Raw genomic sequence first — 22,707 nt, 5'->3', positions numbered from 1 at the left:
ATTTCTTCACTTTGGGCTCAAAAAATAGAGGTCTTCTTATACATGGGGGCTTCTTATACACAGAAAAATATGGTATGTATCAACCACCAAACAATAATACTTTATTAGTATATAAAGATATAAAATATCACAAGTAAAAAGAGAGAACACTCCCCCCCCCCCCAAAATGGTTTTTAAAAATTCCATGGTTAATGTTAATTTTTCTGAGAGGATGGACAGACTGGAGATGGGATCAATGGGTGGGTGGGGGGGAAATGGGAAGAAACTGGACCTGAAGAGCAGCTTAAAAATTTCCCAGGTCTGTGAGTGCGGACGAGGGTCCAGTTGTCCCGTGGGAATGTGCATCGCAGTGGAGTTTGGGCTGAACATTGTGCCCTGCAGTTGGAAGGAGTCGGCAGAGTCATTCATTCAGCGGCGTTCGAGGCAGGCGGTGAAGCTAAAATAACAAACACGAGCACTTATCTCTGCCTCTCCTAGGTGCATGGCCCTTTAAATTAGAAGCAAGGAATTCTCATTACAAATAGATAAATTTCCATATCAAAGAGACCCTGAGCCATTTAAAGACACATCTCTAAGGCAGCCGAGATCCTGCTTAAATTTCCTGGGCGGGAGAAGAAATATCCCAGATCTCCTTGCTCTCTTCCTGGCGATGGCTGCTTCTGGGGGTTCCGTTCGCGATCTCTTCGAGGAAGCCACTTGCTCCATCTGCCTGGAGTGTTTCAGGGATCCGGTGATCATCCCGGAGTGCGGGCACAACTTCTGCCGAGCCTGCCTGATCCGGTGCTGGGGGGGATCCGAGGGAGAGGCTTCCTGCCCTCTGTGCAGAAAAATCATTCAGCACAAGAACCTCATCCCCAATCGGCCGCTGGCAAATGTTGTGGAAATACTGGGAGCCGAGAAAGTCTCCCTTCCAGGGGACAAGGGGGCAGAAGGAAAGAGGAGGGTCTGCGAGAAGCACCAGGAGCCCCTGAAGCTCTTCTGCAAGGAGGAAGAAGCCCCCATCTGTGTGGTGTGTGACAGATCCAAGGAGCACAAGAAACACGAGGTGATCCCTCTGGAGGAGGCGTTGCAGGAGTACAAGGTAAAAAATCTCTCTGGGTTTCCTTTGGGGATGGTGAGGGTGAAAGAGCTACAGAGAAGGGGGTCTTGCAAGAAAATGTTTGAATGTATTCTCCCCTCATGCAACCAAACAGTAACTAAACTTCCAAAACTCTTCAATAAACATTTCCTTTTTTATTTTTGGGGGAGTACAGTGCCCCCATACCCCCCCTGCATGCAGGAGTAACTCAAGCACAGTCCTTCCTCTGGAAGCAGCTGCCTTAGGAAAGGGCTGGAGGGTGGGGCAGTGCAGGTGGCAGGGACCCTAAGGGCCATCTAGTCCAACCCCCTGAAATGCCGGAATTCTGCCCACAGCCATCCCTGGTTGGGCTCGAACCACCAACCTTCTGGTTAACAGCCAGACACACTGACCCATTCCGCCACAGGCTCCCAGGATGACGAAGGCAAAGACCACAGTCTTTGGGGCAGGGAGCAAGCATGTGATTCAACTTTCCGGTTATTATGAATATTAAACTCCAAGAATGAAAACAGCAACCAAGCTTTCGTTTTGTTTTCTTTTCAGAATCAGATCAGCTCCTGCCTAGACAATGTGAGGAAGGAGAGAGAGAAAATTCTGGAATTTAAAGCAGATGCAGAAAAGGAAAGTCAAGACCTGCTTGTAAGCATCACTGTTACTTGAAAGTGAATAAGTGCTGTGGTCTTAAATAAAAATCTGGGGAAATAATTTGAGAAGTGGCCTTCCAAAGGAATTGGGATAACTGGCCTCTTCATCCTTCAAGAGCAGGCTAGATGCCTGATTTTGGCCCACTGTTCTCTTCTTTCGATCTCTTTGCTGCAGAAACAAACAGGTGCAGAGAGGGAAAAGATGGTGGCTGAGTTCAGGCGACTGCACCAGTTTCTGGAAGAACAGGAGAAGCTTCTTCTGGCCCAGATGGAAGAGGTGGAGAAGGAGATTGCAGCCAAAAGGGAGGAGCAGCTGACCAGACTCTCCAGGGAACTCTCCTCTCTTGACAGCCTCATCCGGGAGATGGAGGAGAAGCTTCAGGAACCAGCGAGTGAACTCCTGCAGGTCAGGCCTCATCCTGATGCGAGAGGGTGGAGTGGGCTGCTTCAGACTACAGTGGTAACTCGGGATGCGAACGGCATCTGTTCCGGAGCCCCGTTTGTATCCTGAATGGAACGTAAGCCTCAACAGCACATCTGCACGTGCGTGGGTTGCGTTTTGCCGTTTCTGCGCATGCACGTGTTGTCATTTTGAGCGTCTGCGCGAGTGGCGAAACCCGGAAGTAACGTGCTCCGTTACTTCTGGGCTGCTGCGGAGCGCAACCCGAAAGCGCTCAACCTGAAGCACATTCAACCTGAGGTATGATTGTACAAGCATTCCTTAGTCCTCCCCCACAGTAAAATATCGTTGTAAAAAAAACAACAACAGTTGGTACAAGAAGGATGAAAGCTATTAGCTCTGGAGTCACAAAAAAGGGTCCTGCTGGATCAAACTGCAAGCGCCTTCAGTTCAGCATCCTGTCCTCTCTTTGGTCTGGGAAGCCCATAAGCCAATAGGGCTCTCCCCATCTGTGATTCCCAGAGGTAGAAGCTTGTAGTCAAGTAACCTTTACTCAGAGTAGACTAATGGGGATGGCTATCCAAGGTTCATTAATTTCAGTGTATCCGAGTAAAACCAGTTGAATACAACTGATACTGCCTCCCACACTTTGTGGCTAGTTTGCAAAACCCGACCTTCCAAACTCTTCCAAGTTGGTGATCATTACTGCATCAAGCGCGTGTTCCTTCAGGTGCTGTCCTGGGATCTGTGACTGGAGTATGAGATGTACCTAGCAGTAAACAAATTGGTTGCAGGTGAACATGGAGCCGGCATGCACTGCAGGGCAAAATGGTAAACCAGGGTGAGATTGAATCCCTCAGCTATTTGGGCAACTTGGCCAAAAGGGAAGAAGGGGAGCATTTATTAGTCATCACTGCAGTGGTCAGTGCAGAAATGGCTCCACTGACATCTTTCTTTCTTTCCCTCCAGGATATCGGAAGCTCCTTGCAGAGGTAAGTGATGGGAAACCCCTGCCTTATTATTAGGCTAGGAAAGTTCCAGTTTAACAGGTGGGAAACTCACTCTCCACTTCCTCCTTCCAGAGATAGCTTAGGACTCCATCATGCATTTAACAAGATCACAGACAAAAACAGGGACACGTTTTCGTAGTCATTTGCATCTGTTGGTCCCATCTACAATCACAGACTGGAAGCCATTCCCATTGCATATTTCTGAAGGCCCTTCTCTGTGATGGATTCGTTTACTGTGCAATTGATACAAAAAGGGGGGGGGGGACACCCCAAAGGTGCTTATAAATATCTTCACTATAACTTACCCTTAAATACCCAGTGTCTTTCAGGCTCCTGAAGGTTCTTCCCCAGACATAAGAATGTGAGAAAGGACCCTGCTGGATCCGGCCAGTGGCCCATGTAGTCCAGCATCCTGTTTTCACAGTGAATAACCAGATACCAGTAGGAAACCCGTGAGCAGGATCTGAGCCGTGGAGGACACTCCCCTCCGGTGGTTCAGAGGCACCACTGCCTTTGACTCAGCCATCATGGATAGTAGCCGCTGAGAGCCTTGTCCCCAAACAACTACAACATATTTTTAAAAACTTCCACGTTTAGAAAATAGTTTTAATTTCTAATTTCCTTTTTTAAATGTAACCCCTGGGCTAAATAAGAATAATATTTATACTCACTTGAAATGCTTCACTAAAATGGGTGTAGTCCAAATCTCTGCCTAAGACCCTTGTATTGTTAAGTTTTCTTTAAAAAAATTAATAATTTGCATATATCAGCTTCTTTACCTTCAATCTCATATTCCTATATTTCCTTCTGTATATTTTGGAAGCAGGTGTGTGTCGGTTTTCTTCATCTTGTTAGGTGCTCTCTAGATGCTCCCTTTTGTCATAGGAAGAACTCTGCTCCCAAGTCTTCATGATATAGCCATCGTGCCTTTATCATCAGGATGAGACCCCTGCCTTGTCAGAAAGCTCCTTGCATTGGAAGGGTGGTGGCTTGACTTTGTTCTTCTCCTCCCAGGTCTCAGGAGAAGGAGAACTTAGAGGATCCTCCTGTGGCTTTTCCTCCTGCCCTGAAGTGGAAGATCTGGGACTTCTGTGATATGAATCCCTTCCTGGAGGGAGTCATGAAGCAGTTCAAAGGTAATGAAGAAAGGCAACAGGGATTTTATACTGGATGTTTAAAAGTGTTTATGAAAGGCTCCAGGTCATACGTAATATTAGTAATGCCAGGAAAGGTTTATGTTTTTGTTTTATTTCAATGTCCAGAGGCCACACTTTAATATACAGATGACTCACAACATGCTGGTTTTACTTATACAATCAAACCTTTTATGTGGATTGCAGATAAATAAACGGAAAGCAAGCAGGAAGCCTTCATTGGCTGGGCTCTGGAGGCTCTCGTGAGAAAAAGCGCTTTTAATCCCTACACGGAATTTGCTTTTAAGCCATCCTCCTTGCTTGCTGGGCTTGGAGATGCTCCTGCGAGGTCTCGCAGGGCTGTCCGAGATCTCAGATGGCAGGGGCAATTCCAGGGGTCATTCTGACATTACACAACTGTATGCACAATCCCCTCGCGTACGTTTTCTGTAGAAAGTTGTATTTTACTGCTTCACATCTCTCCGCCAGGCCTTAGATGCTTTCACACTCCTCACCCATTTCCCAAGTAGCCTCACCTACAGCCTCTCAGGTGTCTCCTCGGTTCCTTTGGCCCTGAGATTGATGTGAAGGAGGCGGAGGCTGTCAAAAAGCCATCTGGGAACAGAGGGAACTGGGAATGAGATCTCCAGTCCTGGAAGAGATCTTACATCTCAAGGTTGATACTGAAGGGGAGGTCTTTTGGAGGCCCTGCTCTTCTTCTTAGGTCTGAGCAGGCCTAGAACTTGGACATTGCCCTTGCCCTGGTTTATGCAGGGATGGCCATTGTGGTGGCTTTCAGACATTTTCAGCTGCAACTCTCATAAGCTCCAACTGGTGTGGCTGGTGGTTTGGGATGATGGGATGGCACCACATCTACAATCTCAGGAGCTCATATTGTTGTTACCAGGTTTGTTCTCTGGATGGTGGTGTGATGCTAAATCTCTCTTCCCTTTTCTTCTCCAGACACTCTGGACTCTGGACTTCAGCTGCATCAAGGTAAATTTCAGGATCTAAAGGAGGCACAGTTTCAGGAGAGAGATGCGTGAAGTGCTTTGAAAGAACTGCGGATGTTTGAAGAATCATTATTAAGAACCTAAGGAGCACCCCAGTTCTGAACGCAGTGCCTGAAAACCCTTTTCATATTTCTCTCATGTGTCTAAAGAAGTGTCAGTCTCCCAGCTGATGTCATTTCTTTTCTCTTTCCTCATCTGCCCCCACAGAAAACGTCACATTGGATCCGGACACAGCAAATCCCTGGCTCTCCCTGTCTGAGGATCGAAAGAGTGTGCGAAGGGGGAAAGTGTTTAAATACCTGCCAAGCAACCCTGAGAGATTTGAAACATATGGCTATGTGCTGGGATGTGAGGGTTTCACAGCAGGCAGACATTTCTGGGAGGTCATTGTGGGAGGCGAGGAGGGGTGGGCGGTGGGGGTGGCCAGAAAGTCTGTGAAGAGGAAGGGCAAGTTCTGTTTTGATACTAGGGAAGGGATCTGGGGTTTGGGGAAGTGGGGTGGTGGGTACGAGTTATCCTCCTCCCATGAGGCCCCTCTTCCAAGTGAGGAGCCCAAGAAGATCCGAGTGGCCCTGAACTTTGAAGGGGGACGGGTGTCCTTTTACGATGCAGATACAGCAGCCCTCCTTTACACATTCTCAGCAGCCTCCTTCTCAGGAGAGACCCTCCAGCCCTTTTTTTATGTGTCCGCCAAAGGCCACCTGACAATCTCTTGAGTGTAGAGGCAGACAAGTCTTCTCCAGACTTTTCTCAGAGGCACTAAAGGGGAAGCCATATTGGAAGAACAGTGATTGGCTGACCCAAGTCTTCATCATGGTGTAATTCTTTTCTGAGGCCACTTTTGTAAACCGCATCAATTGCTTGACTCTCCTGCCAGTCCTGAAACCTGCCTTTCACATATTACATTACAATACAAATGTACCAAAGCCAACACCATTTCCTCCCCATCCCCCCATACATTTATGTTTCTATTTCCTCAATCCATCATATTATTCTTTTCTCCCTCCTCCCGCTTCCCTCCCCCCCATACTCGATTTCCTCCACATTATACAATTTACAATAATCTTTGCATTCTACAGTCTTCTCAAGTCATCTCTATATTCTTATTATCTTTCCTTACTAATTTTTCTTCCATCCAGTACTTCACATTTTAATCTAGGCATATTAGCATATTTTTTGGAACAATATTTTGCCATATATTCATCAAAACATTTCCACTCCTTTTTAATTTTTGATTCAACTGATTTCTTATTATAGCAGTTAATTTTGCCAAAATTAAATAGTCATTTAGTTTACAAATCCATTCCTCTTTTGTGGGTATAGTTTGTGACTTCCACCTAGCAACAATCACCATTCTAGCAGCTGAAACCTGCCTTTCGTCTCTCATGCTCTCCCTTGGGAATCAGCTCCTTCAGTAGGTGCAGTGGGAACAAAGGTGAAAGGAAGTGACCTAGTAATTGGAATAAAAAAGCAATCCTACACTCACTCTTGTTCTGATTTAATTCTTCAAACTCCTGAAAGACACTGAGACAGCTTCCTATAGACAATACCATCAACTATTCTGAATAAAATTTGAATTTTGAATGGGCACCACTTGAAACTTCCCTCAGCCTCAATCCTGCTCTCAGTTTCCCTTTTTCTTCAGCAAGGAACTGGTCATAGAGTTCGAAGCTCCAGAATCTCTTTCCTTCCTTACCTGATCCAGGCTCTGGCCATAAATATTAAAAGCATTCACCCCTCTCAGAGCCATAGCTAGATGATTTTGTGCCCCTGGCAGAACTGTCCAGATTGCACCCCCAACCATGGACAAATTAGCTTTTCTTTCCACCTCTCCTCCAACCCCTCCACCCATTCAATTCACCCTCTATTAAAAACTGCTGTGAACAAAAATTGCCCTTTTCCTTTATGCGGTATCAAAGAGCCCATATAGAGTCCTTACATAGGTTCCCTATTGGTAGGAGAAGATAACAGAGGCCAAGCAGAGAATATTGAGAAGCAAAGCAGCTAGTAAGCCTGATCTTTATTGATCTGTTGCAACAGGGTGCTCCCCTCACCCGCAGGAGAGGAGGAACCTAGAAAAATGGCGCGCAAGGCCTTATAAAGACTTTGAAATTTCCACCCTGTAAATCAAGACCACCCCCAGAAACAGCATACATACATCACAGAAAAGGCGGTGTAAAACAGAAATTTGAATGTTTTTCTCCTGTCGTTGTTTATCTCTGTCTGGCAGGTTACTTGACTGGATTTCCTGGGGATCCTGGCTAGTCTTTTGTAATGATAAATACTTCGTTCCTGGGCCAGGTCAAAGGCTCACACCCTATTCATATCTTAAATGTGCCCTTAAGACAGGATTTGAGAGGAAAGAGACAATGGGAGGTTTCCCACTTTGACCTTGCAGAGAAAACATTTGGTCAGTTTAGGAATCAAAATAGTTCCAGGTTGGCCTTCCTGTGCTGATCTACGTAGTGCTTGGTTGGTACGCTTATGAACATTACAATATAGCTAAGACCTCAAAATTCCTATCACAAAACCTTTTCTTATGAGGCAATAATCAATATTTTTATTTTTAGACATATTTATGGACATATTTTTAGCCGATTTTGCACCTCACCTGTTTCCCTGGCAGGGGCCCACCTCACCACCCCTAGCTACGGCCCCCTCTCTTTCTCCCTTCCCACTCATTCATCAGTTAAAGGTGGGTGTGAGACAGTGGCATTAGATCAAGAACCGCATGTTTAGCATGCAAACTATTACCTTTGAGTGGGGCACACTCCTTAAATAATAAAATAAGAATAATAATACCCCATCCCAGTGGCGTAGCGTGGGTTGTCAGCACCCGGGGCAAGGCAAGTAATTTGCGCCCCCCCCCCCGCTGCACTGTCCCTCCCCCAGATAGTCCCTCGCTCTCTCTCCGCACCGCACCGCACGCCTGGCACCCTCCCCTCCACAGTGGGCAGCGACCCGGCGGCTGGGATTGGATTCGCACAGCCAGCACTGCAGTGAGAGAGAGTGAGCGAGCCAGGTAGGGGCAGAGAGCTGCGAGTGCGAGCGCGCCCCCCCCCCCATGTTGCCCCCAGTGCGGCCGGCCCCCCTGCACCCCCCACGCCACGCCACTGCCCCATCCATCTGCTGTGTTTCCTCAGCCACTCTGGACGGCTTCCAGCATATTTAAAAACATAATAAAAACATCAAGCAGGAGGTTTTTCCTATGGAAAGGCCCCCAAATTAGGAGCATTGTAGCATTTGGCACATACAAGAACTTGAGCTCACAGCCTATGAGGAGAAAATCATATTCCTGTCCACTTTTGCCAAATTTTCTATAACTCTTACCATGCCTCTCCATCGCTCACCTTTTTCCAGTTTGTTTTTCCACTTGTCAGCCTCGGTTCTCATAAGAGAATCAGGGTCAGAGAGGGGAATAAAGGGAAAATGAATCTTTTCTCCACGAAGTGTACCTCTTGTCTCCATGAAGCTATCCTTTTAAAATGTGTTTCCCTTACAAAATGTATTTGTGAATATATCTTTAATGAAATGCCGTAGTATGCTGTACTTTTCTGAATGTATCCAAAATGTAGTTTTAAAGAATGTAACAATTAAGTATTTCAAAATGTATGTACTTGACTCAATATTGTATCCAAAAGACTGCCAAAACTCTCTCCACCACACTGCCTCCTACTGGGTCTGCAAACCATACCATGAATGCACACAGACATGAGCTCAAAATAAAGCAGTTTTATTTTCCAAAAAGTATGCAAACATCAGGCTACCACACCTGAATTGATAGCAATGCAGAATAGGATTTCACATTAATATTTTAGCCATTTCCTGAACATCTTCTCAAACATCCAGCCTCACATCTGCATGTGGATTATCAGCAGTTGCGGAGGCTTTCCTGTAGATAAAGGAAAAGCCATTTAAGCAGATCCAAAATTAAATAACACATATCACCTGAGCCCTTCAGCAAATTGACACCTCCCAAAAGCCTTTCAACATCCTACTTACCTTATGTTAATCCGCTCTTCCCACCACTCCTGTCGCTTCCCGCCACTTCCGCTGCTATTGATCTGGATGAAAATCAAAAGGTATAAGAATCAAGGCAGTCCTTTTGTTCCGGGTCTCTGACTCCGTGTCATTGCGTGAGCGGGGACCCTGTTGCAACAGTTTTTTGTGGTGGGGTTTTTTTCCTCCTGTTCTTTAAACAAAGATCAGGCTTTGCTTTTTCCAAATCCTGGTGTGGTCTCTGTCTTTTCCCGACCGGTACGGAGCCTTCAATCGCGCTCCTTCGGAGGTCCTGGTCCTCCTTCTGAGGCAGGGACCCCTTGGGGAGGCAATTAAATATTTATTTCACGGTCTCTGGGATCCCCTCACTCATGTCACCCTCAAGCCCTTCTGCATGTTGCAAAATTAATCGGAATTGCACAAAATCCGGAGTGAAGAGAAGTCCTTTCTTCTGTGTGCCCAGTGGCATAGCATGGGTTGTCAGCACCCGGGGCAAGGCAAGTAACTTGCGCCCCCTAACCCGTGGATTTGCACCCCCTAACCCATGGATTTGCGCCCCCTAACCCTAACCCCCAGATGTTGCGCCCGGTGCGGCCGGCCCCCCCTGCAACCCCCCACGCTACGCCACTGTGTGTGCCCTGACTCTCCCTCCTTTCAGCTTCACTGGGTCTTCACAGCAGATTAAAAATGACCCAGTCATTTTTTTTTATTATGAAAGACCCAGTTTCTCGTATTGCTAAAAATGCTGTGTGATCCCAGTCTTCACCTAGGCGGCGAACCCAGTGTTTTTTCACGTTATCAGAGCGGCTGGCGATTTTGTCCACACTAAAAATAGGCACCGTGACGGAGTGTTGGGCTGCTTCTACTCTTTACATTGAGGCGAATAGCTAGAAATGGAGCAATTTGTGGGGGAAATGGAGTTAGGATTCAGTCATCGGTTTTAAAATTAGTCTGATGTGAAGATAGGGAAAATACAACCACACTTCCCTCCAGCTCTCACTGGAAATGGTTCCTTAAACGAACAACCGCCAAGAGCATTCCTTTTAAAATTAAGAAATTAATTTCCTCTACACGAAAGATGCTCTCTGCTCCAGCTAACTCCACAACTCCATATCAGCAGACATCTGGACGCATTGAGTCCGAATTTCCCGGAAAGGAAACACACCCATTTGCAGATGGAAAGGAGAGAAAACGAAACCAATTCTCTCTCCCTGGGGCAGTGGCCATGGCGGCTTCTGGCGGTCCCGTCGTGGATCTCTGCGAGGAAGCCACTTGCTCCATCTGCCTGGAGTATTTCCAGGATCCAGTGATCATCCCGGAGTGCGGGCACAACTTCTGCCGATCCTGCCTGATCCAGTGCTGGGAAAAATCCTGGGGAGAGGCTTCCTGCCCTCAGTGCAGGAAAACAGTGGAGCAAGGCAGCATCAGGAGAAACCAGCAGCTGGCAAATTTTGTGGAAATAACCCAGAAATTCAGCCTTCTGGGCAGAAAAAAGGAGGCCAAAGGAAAGGGGAGAGTTTGTGAGAAACACCAGGAGCCCCTGAAGCTGTTCTGCAAGGACGATGAAACCCCCATCTGTCTGGTTTGTGACAGAGCCAAGGAGCACAAAAGCCACAAGGCAGTTCCTATAGAGGAGGTGTCCCAGGAGTACAAGGTAGGAAAATACTCTGGATCAGTGGTGTAGCGTTCCTTGCTGGTGCCCGGGGCATGCCGAACCCCATGGGGACAAGTTGTGCCAGTGGAGCGACCCCCCCAGTAACTGGGGCTAAGAGGGCAGGCATTGCGCTGCCTGCTCGGCCATGTAGTGGGGAACTTGGCCAACCAACGTGGCCGATGCTGCCCTGCTTTGAGGGGTGCAAGTCTCACAGTGCGCTGTGAGCCTAACACCGCTTTGTGAGACTTGCAAAAGCTGTGTGCGGCTGGCAGGGTGCTAGCCTGCTGAGTCCTTCAGATGGAAGACGTTGCGCGAAGGACGCAACAGCTCACGGCAGGCGCCCCCCAGGCTGGCCCATGCTACGCCTCTGCTCTGGATTTGCTTGGGGGATGGAATAGCTGTAGGCAAGCCAGGCCTGCAAGATCATAGAGTTGGAAGGGACCCAAGGGTCATCTAGTCCAACCCCCTGCAAGGCAGGAATGACGCCAAGATACTCTTGAAATAATATATTCTCCCCACCCCCTCTAGCAGGATCGTTTGTGCAGCCTTGTGAAACTTCTGAAAACACTGTTAATAAACGTTTCATCATCTCTCAAGGAGTTAATTTCCCTCGATGTCCCCCTGCAGCTTTTTGGAGTCCCTCCCCACAGTTCTTCCTCTGGAAGCAGCTCCCAGTGAAGGCTCCTAGAACTGGAAGGTGGGGCAAGGCAGGGGGCAGGAATGAAGGGGAACCTCCGGAAGGACCCAGGAATGTGGGGCAGGGAGCAAGCATATGATTCAGTTGCCTGATATTAGTAAAACACTTGACAAAGGGAAAGAAAAAGCAACCCAGCTGGGATTTTGTTTTCTTTTCAGGATCGGATCAGCAGCTGCCTAGACAATGTGAGGAAGGAGAGAAAGAAAATTCTGATGTTTAAAGCAGATGCAGAAAAGGAAAGCCAAGACCTGCTTGTAAGCATCACTGTTTCTTGGAAGTGAAAAAGTGCTATAGTCAGAAAACCTTTTCAGCAGGGGGCCGGTTCACTGTGTCTCAGATCTTGTGGCAGGCCAAACTACACACACACACACATATCTGGAGACTGAAAGGAGATGCAATCGGGGGTCGACCCCAGGCCTGGGCAACGGGGATCCCGGTGAAGGGGGGCTTCACTTCCCCCCCCTCCCCCAGCCCCTCTCCCTGCTTTCCTCCCTCCTCCACCACTGCTCTCTGCTCTAGGCAGGGCGGAGAGAAGCCAGGCGTGGTGTGTGTGAGGGAGGGGGAAATGGTGCAGCCCAAATGATCAGAATCAGATCCACGCGGCGATTCCCAGACCATCCGCGGGCCAGATCCAGAAGGCAGTTGGGCCGGATCCGGCCCCTGGGCCTTAGTTTGCCTACCCATGGTCTAGAATCAGTATGTGAGGAAACTGAAATACAGGGCATGAAAGACCATTTGAAGGAGGGGGTGGGCTTGTAGATTTTTATGAAACCCTCTTCCTACTGCCGTGATCTCCCTAAAATGACAGACATGCCCTTCCAAGTGAATTCTGGTCTTTTTATCATGCAACAGCAGACTAGATATCTGATGTATTCTCTTCCTTTTCCTGTTTTTGCTGGTGCAGAAGCAAATGCAAGCAGAGAGGGAAAAGATGGTGGCTGAGTTCAGGCGACTGCACCAGTTTCTGGAAGAACAAGAGAAGCTTCTTCTGGCCCAGATGGAAGAGGTGGAGAAGGAGATTGCAGCCCAAAGGGAGGAGCACCTGGCCAGACTCTCCAGGGAACTCTCCTCTCTTGACAGCCTCATCCGGGAGATGGAGGAGAAGCTTCAGGAACCAGTGACTGAACTCCTGCAGGTGAGGCCTCATCCTGATGCAAGAGGGTGGAGTGGGCTGCTTCAGACTACAGGCATTTCTTAGTCCTTCCCCACATAAAAATACTGTTGTCAGAGAAACAAACAGTACATGAATGGTAAAAGGTGTCAGCATAGGAGCCAACTCTGAGGGGCTGAGGTCCCTTGGACACCCCAGTGAAATATTTGAGGGCGCCAGCCCCCCCCATAAATAATGGACACTTCTATTGAAATGGTGTGTTTGTACTGCATCTTGTGATTGATTATGTCCCCCCCCCAAAAAAATATTTTGTTCAAGTTGTCACCCCTGAACTGACGAGAAGGGCCCTGCTAGATCAAACCACAGGCCCTTTCCTTCCGGCTTCCAGTTCTTGCATTGTGCAACCAAAGGTCTCTGGGAAGCCCACAAGCAACTAGAGCTCTGTATTCAATTAATCTTTCCTCAGAGTAGACAATTGAAATTAATGGGGATTACTATCTTAGGTTCATTAATTTCAGTGTGCCTGAGTGAAAGCGAGTTGAATACAACCGATACTGCCTCCAGAACAGGCTTTCCAAATTGGCACTGCATCACTTTTTCATTCAGATGCTATCTTGGGTCCAGCCAGAGAGGGGGTGACCTATTACAGTGGTGCCCCGCAAGACGAATGCCTCGCAAGACGAAAAACTCGCTAGACGAAAGGGTTTTCCGTTTTTGGGGCCGCTAAGCCGTTAATAGCCGCTAAGCCGCTAATAGCCGCTAAGCCGCTAATAGCCGTGCTTCGCAAGACGAAAAAACCGCAAGACGAAGAGACTCGCGGAACGGATTAATTTCGTCTTGCGAGGCACCACTGTATTATTATTATTGTTATTGTTATTATTGTTATTAAAATAAGTTTGTGTACCACCCTATACCCACAGGTCTCAGGGTGGTTCCCAGGATATGACTGAGTGTGGGATGTACATAGCAGTGAACCGATTACCGTATTTTTTGCTCTATAAGACTCACTTTTTCCCTCCTAAAAAGTAAGGGGAAATGTGTGTGCATCTTATGGAGCGAATGCAGGCTGCGCAGCTATCCCAGAAGCCAGAACAGCAAGAGGGATTGCTGCCTTCACTGCGCAGCGATCTCTCTTGCTGTTCTGGCTTCTGAGATTCAGAATATTTTTTTTTCTTGTTTTCCTCCTCCAAAAACTAGGTGCGTCTTGTGGTCTGGTGCGTCTTATAGAGCGAAAAATACGATAGTTGCATGTGAACACGGAACCAGCATGCGCTGCAGGCAAAATGGCAAATCAGGGAGGTGGGACTGAATCTCTCAAGACGAAGAGACTCGCGGAACGGATTAATTTCGTCTTGCGAGGCACCACTGTATTATTATTATTGTTATTGTTATTATTGTTATTAAAATAAGTTTGTGTACCACCCTATACCCACAGGTCTCAGGGTGGTTCCCAGGATATGACTGAGTGTGGGATGTACATAGCAGTGAACCGATTACCGTATTTTTTGCTCTATAAGACTCACTTTTTCCCTCCTAAAAAGTAAGGGGAAATGTGTGTGCATCTTATGGAGCGAATGCAGGCTGCGCAGCTATCCCAGAAGCCAGAACAGCAAGAGGGATTGCTGCCTTCACTGCGCAGCGATCTCTCTTGCTGTTCTGGCTTCTGAGATTCAGAATATTTTTTTTTCTTGTTTTCCTCCTCCAAAAACTAGGTGCGTCTTGTGGTCTGGTGCGTCTTATAGAGCGAAAAATACGATAGTTGCATGTGAACACGGAACCAGCATGCGCTGCAGGCAAAATGGCAAATCAGGGAGGTGGGACTGAATCTCTCAGGTGTTCAGGTGACTTGGTCAAAAGAGAAGAAAGGGGCCTTTTATTCGTCATCACTGGAGTGGCTGACTTTTGCCATCTGATGGTTATTCCAAAATTTTGTGGCACTGCGTATTTTATTGGGGGGTCTTTGGTTTTGTGCTTGGCTAACCTCTCTCCGCTTCAACTGCTTAGTATTTATAACTGACTGCAGAAATGGCTCCACGGGTATCTTTTTCTTTCTTTCCTTCCAGGATATCAGAAGCTTCTTGCAGAGGTAAGTGATGGAAATCTGCTGCTTTAAGATACTGTATTGGGAAAGTTCCTGTTTAACGGGTGAAAAACGTCCAGAGTTCCAGTTCCTCCATCCAGAAATAGCTTAGGACTCCATCGTCCATTTCACAAAATCACAAACAAAAATAGGGACACGTTTTCACAGTCATTTGTAGCAATTGGTCTCATCAATAAACACGGGAACGAAGCTGTTCCCATTACACATCTCTGAAAGCCCTTCTCCGTGATAGATTCATTTATTCTGCAATTGATACAAAAAGCGGGGACATCCCAAGGGTGCTTGTAAATATATTCACTATAATTTACACATAAATATTTGACGTATTTCAGGCTTCTGCAGGTTCTTCCTCAGACATAAAAATGTGAGAAAGGGCCCTGCTGGATCCGGCCAGTGGCCTATCTGGTGCAACATCCTGTTTTCACAGTGACTAAGCAGATGCCAGTGCAAAACCCGCAACAGAGGACACTTCCCTCCTGTTGTTTCAGGGGCACCACTGCCTTTGACCAGCCATCGCAAATAGCAGCCGCTGAGAGGCTTGTCCTCCAGACAACTACAAACCCTCCCATGTTTAGAACATACTGCTTTACTTTTTATTTTTTTGTCCATTTGTAAAATATAACCACTGTGCTAAAACACATTTATAATGTTAATTGCAAAAGCCATTCTAAAGCATTCTGAACTTCCTTATATTTCAGAAATGCACATACCAAACCTATTTTATTTTGCTCATTAATCACTTGAAATGCCTCACTAAATCTGGTGTAGTCTTAAAATCTCTGCGTAAGGATCCAGTATGGTTCATTTTTCTTCCAAAAAAAATTGTGCATATATCAGCTTCTCTATCTTCAGTTTCCTCTTCATATATTTCATTCAAAATGCTTTGAACGCAGGTGTGTGTCGGTTTTCCTTCAACTTCTTAGATACTTTCTAGATTCAGACGTCAGCTAGATGCTCCTTTTTGCCATAGGAAGAACTCTGCTCCCAAGTCTTCATGATATATCCATGGTGCCTTTATCATCAGGATGAGACCCCTGCCTTGTCAGAAAGCTCCTTGCGTTGGAAGGGTGGGTGGCTTGACTTTGTTCTCCTTCTCCTCCCAGGTCTCAGGAGAAGGAGAACTTAGAGGATCCTCCTGTGGCTTTTCCTCCTGCCCTGAAGTGGAGGATCTGGGACTTTTGTGATATAAATCCCTTCCTGGAGGGAGTCATGAAGAAATTGAGAGGTAGTAAAGATGGGTTGAAAATATTTTGTACTGGATATTTAAAATTGTTCATGAAAGGCTCCAGCTCATTAGCAGTGCCAGGAAAATAGAAGGCTTATTTATTTTCTTTCAATATCTAAAAGCCACACCTTCATATGTAGATGATTCACAAATGATTTTACTTAGGCAATTGCAATGGACGGTAACCCCTTCTTGCTGGGCTCTGGAAGCTCTTGTGAGATCTTGGGGGAGCCTCCCAGATTCCAGTCAGCAAGGTAAAGGGCTTGAAAGTGGCTGCCAGGAAGGGTTTGGCCACCATACAAATCACTTTTAAGACCTCTGCCATGTTTACAGGACTCTGAGAGGCTCCTGCGAAATCTCATGGGGCCGTCTTGGGATCTCAGATGGCAGGGGTGATTCCGGGGTCATTCTGACTTTGCACGATTACAAGTTGCCTATAAAAAGTTGTCCTTGACCTCTTCCCATCTCTCAGCCACGCTTTGGGTGCTTTCACGCATCTCACCCATTTCCCAGGTAGCCTCACCTACAGCTTTTCAGGCATCTCCTCTGTTCCTTTGGCCCTGAGATTGATGTAAGGGGTGCAGGAGGGAGGGGGGCTGTCCAGGAGCCAAGCAGGAGCAGAGGGGACTGGGGCTGAGGCCTCCCGTCCTGGAAAAGGGGTGTCTGGACCTTGTTGCTGATGGGGAGATCTTCTGGGGGTCCTGCTCCTCCTCCCAAGATTTGGGCAGGCCTGAACCATGACATCACCCCAGCCCTGGTTATGCAGGGATAGCCAGTATGGAGAGCTTCAGATAGCTTTAACTACAACTCCCATAATCTCCAGCCGGCGTGGCCAGTGGTTGGGGATGATGGGACTTGTAGTCCACAATACCTGGCTACTATCTCATGAGCTCATATTCTTGTTGCCAGGTTTGTTGTCTGAATGAGAGTGTGATGCTAAATTCTGTTCCCTTTTCTCTTCCAGACACTGTGGAATATGGACTTCAGCTACGAAAAGGTACATATAATAATAATAATAATAATAATAATAATAATAATTTATTCATACCCCGCTCATCTGGCTGACTTTATTCAGCCATTTCTGAATCAAACAGAGGCACTAATTCAGGAGAGATGGGATCCGCTTCTCAGAAGACCAGGCCACTGCAGCTCTTCCATCCGTGCCTTATTTCCCCTTATTTCCCAGAGGCATCTGATCATTGAGAGCAGTATGCTGGGCTATAGGGGCTCTTGGCCTGATCCTGAAGACTCTTAGGAAGCCCCCAGCCCAGGATGGCTGGCTTTTCTGTGCCGAATCTCCATAAGACACAGGGGTGGTGTGAAGCCAAAGGCTCCCGGCACATGAGGGGGAAATATCCCTTTGAGCCATACAAGATCCCCACCCCTTTTATGTAAGAGTAAGGTGTAAGAGTGGGAAATGCATGAGCACAAATAGCTCAGAAAATGGCTGCAACAGCCTTTGGGGGCGAGAAGGTAAAAGGGTTCTGGTGTCAGTGGAGGGAGGTGGGGGCTGCCTGAGTGTGAACTCCAGGGGTCCGGCTTCCCTGCAAGATTGGGGGTCTTGTATTGGAGCGGGCATGGTAAGATTCACTTAACTTACAGGGTCGTTGCAAGGGTTATATGTAGATAATGTGCGCTAAGTACTTCAAACACTTGAAAGAACTGCAAATGTTTCAAGAAACCTTACTAAGAACTTGATGAACATTCCTCTCTGGAATGCAGATCCATGGAGACCCTGTTCATTTCAGAGGGGATGCTATTTCTGCCATGTGCCTAATGAAAAGTCAGGTTCCAGTTGACGTTGTTTCTCTTCTCTTTCTGCCCCCACAGAAAACGTAACTTTGGATCCAGACACAGCAAATCCCCGGCTCATCCTGTCTGAGGATCGCAAGAGTGTGAGATGGGGGAAAGTCTATCAAAACCTGCCAGACAACCCTGAGAGATTTGACATGCATGGCTATGTGCTGGGATGTGAGGGTTTCACATCAGGCAGACATTTCTGGGAGGTCACTGTGGGAAGAGAGGAGAGGAGGAAGTGGATGGTTGCCCTAAAGCCTATGAAAAGGAAGGGCCTTTTCTCTTTTGGTCCTAGCTGGGTAAAAGAGCTGACAGACATCCCTGAGAGATTTGACAGTCATTTCTATGTGCTGGGAAGTGAGGCGTTCGGGGAAGACAGGTATTTCTGGGATGTCTTTGTCGGGAGCGAGGGGGAATGGGCCGTGGGGGTGGCCAGAGAGTCTGTGAAGAGGAAAGGCAAGTTCATCGTTGGTCCTAAGGAAGGGATCTGGCGCATAGGGAAGTGGGGTGATCAATACAGGGTCTCCACCTACGATGGGCCCCCTGTTTCGATGCTGGGTGGGAAGCCCAAGAGGATCCGAGTGGCCCTGAACTGTGAAGGGGGACGGGTGTCCTTTTACGATGCTGATAGAGCAGCCCTTCTCCACTCATTCTCAGAAGCCTCCTTCTCAGGAGAGACCCTCCAGCCCTTCTTTTACATGTTCACCAAAGGCCACCTGACAGTCTCTTGAGTGTAGAGACAGACAAGCTTCCCAGTTCACTGCTAAGTATGCTTCTCAGTGCCAGCAGTCCTAAATCAGCAGCGAGATGTGCAACATCAAAGCGCTTCAGGAGCTCTGACCCAGACAACGAAGGCTGTAACTCACAGAGGCAATTAAGCACAGACAGAAATATTTTACTACCGGGTCAAAAGCATAATGGTTCCCTTTTACAGTTTGTCTGCTGAAGCGTTTCTTAGTTAGAGTTTTCCCGGCTTTGCTTTTTGCGACCCACATCCCTTTCTGACAGCTTCTAGCAATTTCCAGAATCCTCTGGAATCTTCAGTTAGTTATGGAAAGAAAGAACTCTCACCTTCACCCCAACAACTCATCACCATGATGACATTTCAGTCATCTCAACCAAAATCCCTTTCCTTCTGCTCATGTGGCAATTCAGCAGAATCTCTGTCCAAAGAGATCCAAAATTTGTGCGTGACTCACTTAGGCATTCGCAGCCTTGTGCATTTTGTAAAAACAAAAATAAATAAATAGAGTTTGGGAGACTGGGGGCAGTGACTGTCAGAAGGGGCCGTGTGAGATCTCACACGAACCTCCAGAGCCCAGAAAGCAAGATGGAGGCTCACAATTTTGGTGCCCTGCTCTGGAAAGTGTTTCTAAGCCCTCCGCCTTGCTTAATGACCTCCAGGAAAGGTTCCTCAAAGCATTTGCAGGGGTCTCCCTGACTTGACTTGCTAATCCCCAGAACGAAAAAGCCTCTGACAGTTCCAAGGACAGAACAGAGTCAATTTGGGGAATTTTAGGGGATGGTAGTAAATTCCCATTTATACAATTATTTTCTCTAAGGTGACTTCTTTCAAACAATCAGAGACATCTACAGTGGTGCCTCAGGTTGTGGACGTAATCCGTTCAGGAGTGTACTGGGCTCGGGGGTTAACCTGAGCAATGTGGTCCAGGTCCAGTCCAGAATGCAAGGATTCCACCAGGAGTCAGTCCACCAGGGCCAAGGCAGGAAACCAGGCTAGGTCAGGCACAGGGTCTCAGGCAGGTTCTAGCAAACAGCTATGTTGCTCCCACAACCTGAGGTGGGGTCCGACAGCCTTTTACCTTTGTCGGGGTAACGGCCGGTCCTGATCCCCCGGTGACTCACCTCCCTGTCTCGCCCAAAGGCGAGCACTCCTCCTGTGAGTACTCAGGTCTCTCCTTCTCTCAGACCTTAGTCTCTGCAGCTCGGGAGATGTCGGTGGGTTACTAGACCCAGAGGCCACCTCAGCCTCCCCTGACCCAACTGGTAGTGGAGCAGCTGTAAGTGATGGCCCAGCTGAAGGCAACAAGGTAATCCCCGCATCTGGAGCCAGGGCAGGCTCAGGCCCCTGACTCGGCCCAGCTGATGCTTGCTGCAGGGGAACCTGTGCAGACTGGGGCTCCTCAGAATCAGGCCCCAGACTTGGTTCAGATGCCGCCTGAGGCAAAGGATCTGGTGTGGACTGAGACTCCTCTGGTTCTGAGTCCGAGCCTGAGTCCCAGGCCATCACAGGGAGGCACATCCACAACCCGAAGGGTCCATATCTAGAGGTATGACTCTATATGTTTTTAGAGATCACCTCTCATCCTTTTGTGTAACTTGCCTGAACAAATGTAGAAATATGCTTCATCTGTTAACTTGCTGGATTTTATTAAAGATGCTACTTCTTGTTGCTCCTGTGTTATTTCAGACTCGATGGTATAATGGCCCTATCCACCCCACATGACACTTCTCCCCAGGGATATAAAGAGGGCGATATTCCATCTGATCCCCACAGCAATAGGGCTGCCACTGCCCCCACTTTGTTACTTAACCATTTCAACTTCATTTCCTCATTTCTGCCACCCAAAAGCTGATTCTCAAATGAGAAGACGAAGTGGGGGCAGCATGTCTTTCTAATTGAGCTCTATGGAGCGAAGAAGAAATTAAAGCTACAGCCCCGGGCCCACTTCCCTGGGAGCAAGTCCCTTTGAACTTAATGGGATTTACTTCTGAGTAGACATAGGAGTGCCTATGTTTTTATAGATTGACGAAAAGGATTAGCTCACAGGTTTTGGTGATTCTCTTCTTCATACAGCACACTGTGTGGTGTTGGCCACTAACTTGCACACCCACTTAAAGGCAAAATAAAAAAACAACAAAATTCTTGAAAAAGATAATTTAAAAAACTCCTCCAGAAAAAAAATTCCTCCAAAAGAATCAAGTCTTTAAAAAAAAAAATCCCTAAAAAAGTCCTTAAAAGAATCCTTCCAAAAATCGTTTAGTAGCACCTTTGAGACCACTTAAGTTTGTTGTGGGTATGAGCTTTCCTGTGCATGCACACTTCTTCAGATACACTGAAGCTTTTTCCTGCAAGACCAATTGCAGTCGTTAACAGTCATCAACAGGGTTACCACAACTATTAGCCAATCACCCATTCCCACCACTCTTCTGAGAAATACCCCACCCCGCCCTCTCACTGTTGTTCGCCTCCACAGCTTCAGCTTATTCAGAGGTAAACTGCCTCTGCACCAGGAGGTTCCTCATAGCATGATGTTGTGTTCTGGCAGCCCCAGAAACAGTTCCCTTCTGACCTGACCTGCTGCTGCCACAGGGCCTGTGCAAATAACACATATCTTCACGATTAACATAAGCAAAACATTAATGTCTACATAGAGATAAACTGCTCCCCCGCTACTTTTTGTGTGTCTTCCCAGAAGTTTTGTGCTGGCTTCAGGATATCCCACCTCCAAAAGCTTTCAGAAATCTCCCCTGGGACACCTCAACCCTTTCTTAAGCGCTGGACCCTTCTGCAAAAGGAACCAAAATCTATGAGGATCCAGAATCTGAATCTGAATGAGGTTTCTGGTGGATTTATAATTGTCTTAATTGTTTTCTCTTCATTTCTACACTTAAAAATATACCCAAATTAAGGGAAAATAAAATCCTCACTTCATCTTGGATCAAATGAAACAGAGTAAAATTTGTAAAAGGATCAACATTGAACATCATAATCTATTTGTAATATTTTTTTATTAGGAATATTGATCAACCACCAACAAGAATAACTTTAGCAGTACAGTGGTACCTTGGTTTGTGAACAGTCTGGTTTGCATACGTTTTGGATTTCAAACTCATCAAACCCAGAAGTGTGTGTCCCAGTTTGCACTCTCTTTTTGGATTATAACACATTTTTTCTGGATTACTGACAAAAAAAAATTGGAGGCCCCATTGGCGAAAGCGCGCCTTGGGTTACAACCTGTTTTGGTTTATGAATGGACCTCCAGAACGGATTACTGTTGTAAACCAAGGTACCACTGTATCTAAAAAACACCAGATTTTCTCAGCCCAAAGCCTCCTGCAGCAGCCCCTCCAGCTCTCCTTGCGTTTCATTGGATCCCTCCAGGAGCTAAGATCACGAAAGATCTCCCTATCCATTTTCTCAGCATCTGGACCATGTTGCCAAGCCCTCTTCAGAGATGTGCTCCCAAGCCCTCCTTGCGAAGTTCTTTCATGTTGCAGCTCATGTTCAGGTATTCCTGTGTCAACAGTGAAGCTCTGAAGGGGGATTTAAATCCAGTTTGGGTTCTGCCATGACCCCTGCTTTCTTGTCTTTCTCCCGCAATGGTGTCTGCCATGGGTGCAGACAGGGGGGTTGGGAGGTCAGCTGCCACCCTAAATCAAGTGAATAAATAAAAACAGTTAACTACCCCACCAACTGTGTCATAGATTATTTGGTTCTGCCCTTACTTTCTCCTTGTTTTATCAGGCTTCTTTCTCTCAGAGGCCAAGCAAACCCCAAGGGACGAAAAAATAAGATGGGGCAGCTGAGCCAAGCAGAAACCCCATATTTGCAACGTGACGCTGGAGCTGGAGAACAGCTTAGAAATTCCCCAGCCTCCATCCCATGTTCTCGGGGGCTGCAGATTCGTGTTCATTTGTCCCGTGGGAATGTGCATCGCAGGGGGGGGGGGGGGTTGGGCTCCGGCTGCGCTGCTCCTCGGAGTCTGAACTTTTCTGTCTTGCAGCTGGAAAAGGGCGTGTGAGTTTGAGCGATTGGGTGGGAGGGGCTTGCAAGATTCAGACTCATTCACTGGTTTCCAAATAAAACTGACACTGACATGA

The 22,707-nt window shown here is 47.2% G+C and overlaps 1 protein-coding gene and 1 pseudogene across 4 annotated transcripts; both read left to right on the top strand.

The window, feature by feature from the left end:
• The first annotated feature begins 640 nt into the window (after positions 1–640).
• Positions 641–7,507, top strand: LOC310670505 (zinc finger protein RFP-like; annotated as a pseudogene). Its single transcript, XR_014515470.1, has 7 exons — positions 641–1,081; positions 1,622–1,717; positions 1,898–2,128; positions 3,092–3,114; positions 4,147–4,268; positions 5,229–5,261; positions 5,486–7,507. The product of XR_014515470.1 is annotated as a zinc finger protein RFP-like (transcript).
• A 2,595-nt stretch (positions 7,508–10,102) lies between these two features.
• LOC310670369 (E3 ubiquitin-protein ligase TRIM7-like) lies at positions 10,103–20,275 on the top strand. Of its 3 annotated transcripts, none has more exons than XM_083425607.1 (8): positions 10,103–10,931; positions 11,787–11,882; positions 12,533–12,763; positions 14,803–14,825; positions 15,944–16,065; positions 17,030–17,062; positions 17,896–18,016; positions 18,200–20,275. In XM_083425607.1, the coding sequence occupies exons 1-8, from the start codon at positions 10,356–10,358 to the stop codon at positions 18,591–18,593; spliced, it is 1,596 nt and encodes a 531-aa protein (XP_083281733.1). In that variant the 5' UTR covers positions 10,103–10,355; the 3' UTR covers positions 18,594–20,275. The 3 variants fall into 3 exon arrangements, 2 of the variants coding, with proteins under 2 accessions (XP_083281733.1, XP_083281732.1); XR_014507563.1 differs by having other exon boundaries at positions 10,113–10,931; positions 17,896–19,883; positions 19,937–20,275; XM_083425606.1 differs by having other exon boundaries at positions 10,113–10,931; positions 17,896–20,275.
• Positions 20,276–22,707: the final 2,432 nt, after the last annotated feature.

This window comes from Podarcis tiliguerta (genome assembly GCF_965153285.1).
Source record: "Podarcis tiliguerta genome assembly, chromosome: 2".
In the NCBI taxonomy this organism is placed as follows: Eukaryota; Metazoa; Chordata; class Lepidosauria; order Squamata; family Lacertidae; genus Podarcis; species Podarcis tiliguerta.
Note: the sequence above shows the minus strand (reverse complement) of the source record. Positions and strands in the feature narration are given on the sequence as shown.

Coding starts and splice junctions, on each gene's coding strand:
- LOC310670369 (XM_083425606.1), top strand. CDS start 10,356: ATGCTCTCTGCTCCAGCTAACTCCACAACTCCATATCAGCAGACATCT. Junction 10,932..11,786: donor AGGTGTCCCAGGAGTACAAG/GTAGGAAAATAC, acceptor TTTTCTTTTCAG/GATCGGATCAGCAGCTGCCT. Junction 12,764..14,802: donor CAGTGACTGAACTCCTGCAG/GTGAGGCCTCAT, acceptor CTTTCCTTCCAG/GATATCAGAAGCTTCTTGCA.